Here is a 5965-nt window from a genome sequence, read left to right on the forward strand (position 1 = left end):
GGGTTGACGAAAGAGGGGGAGGCCTTCAACGAGATGGATTGACATGGTGGTTGTGATGATGGGCTCAAGTATAGCAGGGATCATGGAGCTGGCGCGGGATTGGGCAGTGTTTCATTCTGCTATGCATGGGGTCCCTATGGGTCAAAACGACTCGACGGCACCTAACAACAACAACAACATGTACTTCCCAAATTACAAGATTTCCTAAAACTCATTTTGTAAATTTCAGATACGTGAGAAGTAACTTCTAGATGTGTTATCCCCTAGTTACACAAAGAAAATATCAGGCCTATTGTTGTTGTTATGTGCCGTAGAGTACCACCCAACTCATAGTGACCCTTCCTTGGGTTTGCAAGGTGGTATCACTACGGAAGTAGATTACCCAACCTTCCTTCTGAGGAGTGGCTGGGGGGTTTGAACTGCCAGCCTTCTGGTTAGCAGTCAAGTACCTTAGGTACTATGCTATCAGAGCTCCTGTGACAGGCCTATCCTTCTATAAGTACTCTCTTTGCTTAAGTATTTGCTTAAATGTCTTTACAATGGATATTTTAACCTACAGTTGCCTCTACCACTCCCAAGGAGAACTAACTCTGTGGGTGGGTTTGAGCAATTGCTTAATGGGATTCTACTAGTTTTAAAGACAAAGTTTTATGCATTTATACTCAATTTTAATATTTTTCATGATTAAAAAAAACAGTTAGATAGAGGAGATCCCATTGTGAATGAGGAATTTCAGCGACTCAAGACAGAAATTAGCCACAGACGGATCATTCACAATCTAGAAGATGTGGGTAACTTTTCTTTCTTTGGAATCTTATTATTGGTAACTCTTTAACATTTATTTAAAAAAAAAAAAAAAGAAAGAAAAACTACTAACTAGTTCTATAGAAACCATTTTACCAAGGTATATCTAATAATATTTAATATGGTTACATTTTCAGAATGCTTTTTACTGTATTTTACATATAAAGCATCAAAACTTGGAATTAATTCTTCCCTTGAAATTAACAGCTTTATGTACTTTGGTTCTTCTTTCCCATCCCTCTACTTTCTCTTTCTTGTTCTCCTTTTCCATTTCCTATGGCTTTCCAAGCCACTGCCTACAGGTCATTAGGTTGGTTCCTCAACCTCTGCTTATTGCCTCCTTCTCCTTGGTAGAAAGGATACAAGATCTGAAGTCAGAAGCCAAAGTTCTGATATCCACTCAACCACAGCTATGGGACCTACCAAAAGACTTCTTAACTCTGGTGCCTCAGGAACAGAGCCCCTCCACCTCAGTACCCTCTCTCATGGGATAGTTTCCTTTTAAAACCCAAATTTTAAATTTTACCAATGAAAAAATTCTTCCTAATCTCCCCATTTCCATTGTCCTCACTTTTCTTTACTGGGTTCACAACATACGAATTATTTTTACCCCTTTTTTTCTCTCTTGTATCTAATCTAGCTACAAAATCTTGCCTATAGCTCTTCCACAGGTCATACCTGAATCCACCCTTCATGTCTCACCCTCAACTAACAAACATAGGTTTTTTTGTTCATACTGCTGTCTTTCCTCCTCCTCTTTTGCAATTTACTGCCTGTGCCAGTGTGAGAATAATTCACTTCTGATATCTTTTTCTTCATGTTTTTTTTTTTTTTTTTTCCTGTTAAGGAAACTGTGTGACTCCTTAAACCAATCATCTCAATCTACACTAATTTTGTCAACATTTGCATACATCCAAGGTTCTCAAAGTGTAGTTCCCTGGGCCTGCAGCATTTGGCATTTCCCCAGAGAACCTATTATAAATGAAAATTCTCGGTCCCCACCCATGACTAGATGAATTGGAGACTCTGCGGCCAGCAAACTGTGCTTCCAGCCCTCCAGGTGATTTGGATGCACACTCAAGTTTGAAAACTGCTGGTCTAGAGCCCAGAGTTTTGTTATGTACTAAAATGCTTTCACTAGTTTTAGCTCACTTGCTCCTTTTAAGAAGCTTGAGATAAGTTTGAACATTTTTATTTTACAGACGTGAGAGCCAGCAGTAAGTAAATAGTTATTGTTGTAGATGTTATGTGCCATCGATTCACCTCCGACTCTTAGCAACCTTATGTACTACAGAATGAAACACTGCCCAGTCCTCTACCAGCCTCACCCTCCCTACTATACTTGAGCCCATTGCTGCAACCATCCATCTTGTTGAAGGCCTTCCCCTCTTTTGTTGACCCTCCACTTTACCAAGCATGACATCATTCTCCAGAGAATGGTCCCTTTTGACAACGTGACCAAAGTAGGTGAGATGAAGTCTGGCTAGTCTCACTTCCAAGGAGCATTCCAGCTGCACTTCATCCAGGAAAGATTTGTTAGTTCTTTTAGCAGTCCACAGTACTTTCAGCATTCTTCACCAACACCACAACTCAAAAGCATCAACTCTTCTTCAGTCCTCTTTATTCATTGTCCAGCTCTCACATGCATATGAGAAGATTAAAAATACCATGGCTTGGGTCAGAAGCATCTCAGTCTTCAAGGAGATGTCTTTGTTCTTCAGCACTTGATAGAGTCTTTTGCAACAGATTTGTCTAATACGTAAATAGTAGAGCTGGAATTTTACTTAGGTTTTTTTACTTCAAAGCCTATGTCCTGTCTACTGTCCTTTGGCATGACCCCTTGCTTCCATCATGTCAAGTTTTTACAGTCCTTTCCCCCCACTTTTTTTTTCAACCACTTTCTTACTTTTACCTTGCCACTTCAAAATTATGCTCATCCCTCCTTTATCTCTCCTACAAGAGCAAATTTAAAGTTTAACTGCTCCAGATACTGGCTCTGACCAAGTCAGTGCATCCCAGGGCCCCTTCTCTCCTCACTCATTCACTGATTCTAAGCCCATATGTACACATTGTGCAGAGCTAGGCTGTTCTCCTCCCCAATGGATCTCACAGTTTCATCTCAGATCTGATGCTATGCAGGGCCCACCACACAAGACTGACTTCTGTGTGGCTTTATTCATCCTCAAAATCACATGTACTTGTTTGAGTTTCCCCAACTAAATGAAATGTCTTAAAAACCAAACCACATCTTCCACTTTTTGTTCTCAACTCAAGAAGTATCTCCTAAAATGCTAAAGTGCACTAGAAGTATTTAATAAATTCTTATTACATGGCAGAATGAATAAATAATAACTTGATTTGGGATCAGGATCTAAAACAACACTCCATTGGGGTTTGGTTTTTTTTTTTTTTTTTTTTTGTAATGCTTATTAAAATTATTTTAATGCTTATTAAAACCATTAATGCTTTTAATGCTTTAACTTTAAGAGTTAAAGGTTAAAACATGGCAATATTTTATGTTCACAGAAAATCAAGGAATTTCATCCTAATTTTGATCCACTCATTAACAATATATGGGCCAACAGATTCAGAGCATTAAAGCGGTTTCAACAAGCAGCACGCAAGGTGAGTCTCAGCATCAGATTGAAATTTGTTTTATAATCAACACAAGGAAGTTGAAAAATGTGATTTTCTATGATAGTTTTATTCAGCTGTAATTCACATATCATAAATTCTATTGTTGTTAGGTGCTGTGGAGTTGGTTTCAATTCATAGCAACTCAGAACAAAACACTGCCAGGTTCTGCGCTATCCTCATAATTGTTGCTATATTTGAGCCCACTGTTGCAGCCACTGTGACAATCCATTGCAAGGGACTGCCCTTTTTCACTGACTCTCTGCTTTGCCCAGCATGATGTCCTTATCTAGGGACCATAACATTTACCCTTTTAAAATGTACAATGCAGAAATACTTAGTATATTCACAAAGTTGTGCAACCATTACTACTATCTAATTTTAGAACATTTTCTTCATTCCAGAAAGAAAACCCATACCCATTAGCAGTCACTCCTCAACTCCACTCTCCTGTAATCCCAGGCAAACACTACTTTATATCTCTATAAATTTGCTTATTCTGGATCTTTCATATAAATGGAATCATAACAATACATGGGCTTTTGCAACTGGCTTTTTTCCCTTAACATGTTTTTAAGGTTTATCCACGCTGTAATGTGTATCACTATTTGATTCTTTTTCTTTTTTTCTTAATTCTTATTTGTGGCTAAGTAGTTTGCCATTGAATGGATATATCATACTTTATTTATCTGTTCATCACTTGATGGACGTTTGGGTGGTTTCTACTTTTTGGCTACCCTGAATAATGTTACTATGGATGTTTATGTACAAGTATTTGTGTGGACATGACTTCAATTCTCTTAGGTGTATACCTAAGAGTAGAATTGCTGAGTCATGTGGTAATTCTAGAACAATGGGGTTTTGATCAGTTATTTATAGAAAGAACAATTGAGAATTCCTGTGGGATCTTGTCTCAAGTACAGGCTTCCCTTCCAAGTGTGCCAATTTCTTGACCCTCATAGTCTTCCACACATTTCTAGTCTCCAGTGACTTTATGTTACCGGGTAAAAGGAAGGCTCCTTAACCTTTAATGTTAATAAGGGTTGACGATAACATCTTGTTTGACTTCAGCCATACTTCTCCTGTCTTCCAATGCCCTTGCTCCTGTCCCAATTTTCATCTTCTTCCAAACACACCACGCTCATTCTGACTATGAACCTCTTGAGGTTTAACTGTGTTTTTACTCCTTATCCTCCAACTAAAATGCCTTTTAGGCCCCACTCAAGCCTACCTTTCTTCTAAGAAACTGCCCTTGAAAGATTCATCACTTAAAGGTTTCCTTTGTACCTCTTGTATCGTATGCTGCCCATGGATCTCTCATCACTGCCACTAGAATGTGGCTGCCCAGGAATGGGTGGGAAGTGAAGCCCCACCTCAACAGGGGAAAGTTGATGATTAAGACCTAGACTGGAACTAGACTGCGCCTCATTCTTGGTGCTACTTCTAATGTGCTTTATGATCTTAGACAAGTTGCATAACCTCTGTGATATAGTTTCCTCTTCTGTATGATAAAAAATATCAGTTTCCATCAAGTCAACCCAAACTCACAGCAACGCCAAATGTGTCAGAGTAGAACTGTGCTTTGCAGGATTTTCAGTATGTCAACAGGCCATTCTTCTGAAGTGTCTCTACATGGACTTAAACTGCCAACATTTCTGTTATAATCTGAGTATTCTAACCATTTGCACTAACCATGTACTCTAGATCTGTATGATGAAGATAATAATACCTGCCTATTAGGGTTGTTGTGAAGATTAAATTAGTAAATATGTATAAGGAATTCCTAAAGTACATGTTATGGAGCTACAAACATCCATTAATCATCAGAACATGGAATGTAGAAAGTATGAATCTAAGAAAATTAGAAGTTGTCAAAAAGGAAATGGAACACATAAAGATTGATATCCTTAGCACTAGTGAGCTGAAATGGACTGTTTTTGGCCATTTTTAATCAGACAACCAAATGATCTACTATGCCAGGAATGACAGTTTATAGAGGAATGGCATGGCATTCGTCATCACAAAGGATGTTTCAAGATCTGTCTTGAAGTACAATGCTGTCAGTGATATAATAAAATCCATACACCTACAAGGAAGACCCATTAATACGAATACTATTCAAATTTATGCCTCAACCATCAAAGCCAAAGATGAGGAAATTGAAGAATTTTATCAACTTCTGCAGTCTGAAATTGACCGAACATGCAATCAGGATGTGTTAATTATCACTGGTGACTGGAATGGAAAAGTTGGAAACAAAGAAGAATCGCTAGGAGTTGGAAAATTTGGCCTTGGTGAAAGAAATAATGCTGGAACTCATATGATAGAATTTTGCAAGACCAACGACTTGTTCATTGCAAACACCTTTTTTCAACAACACAAACAGTGGCTGTACACGTGGACTCCACCAGATGGAACACACAGCAATCAGAGTGATTACATCTGTGGCAAGAGGCGGTAAAAAAGCTCAATATCTTCAGCCAAAACCAGGCCAGGAGCTGATTGTGGAACAGACCATCAACTGCTC

General features: G+C 38.6%; 1 protein-coding gene across 1 annotated transcript in view; it reads left to right on the forward strand.

The window, feature by feature from the left end:
• The window catches only part of CFAP221 (cilia and flagella associated protein 221), a 246524-nt gene that overhangs the window by 108883 nt on the left and 131676 nt on the right, over positions 1–5965 (forward strand). Inside the window, exons 12-13 of the mRNA XM_007937787.2 lie at positions 698–787; positions 3331–3429. Of these exons, the coding sequence (XP_007935978.1) occupies positions 698–787; positions 3331–3429 (189 nt within the window). The remainder of the gene's footprint in view (positions 1–697; positions 788–3330; positions 3430–5965) is intronic.

This window comes from Orycteropus afer, unplaced genomic scaffold (assembly GCF_000298275.1).
Source record: "Orycteropus afer afer isolate SDZICR_OR568_19922 unplaced genomic scaffold, OryAfe1.0 scaffold00004, whole genome shotgun sequence".
In the NCBI taxonomy this organism is placed as follows: domain Eukaryota; kingdom Metazoa; phylum Chordata; class Mammalia; order Tubulidentata; family Orycteropodidae; genus Orycteropus; species Orycteropus afer.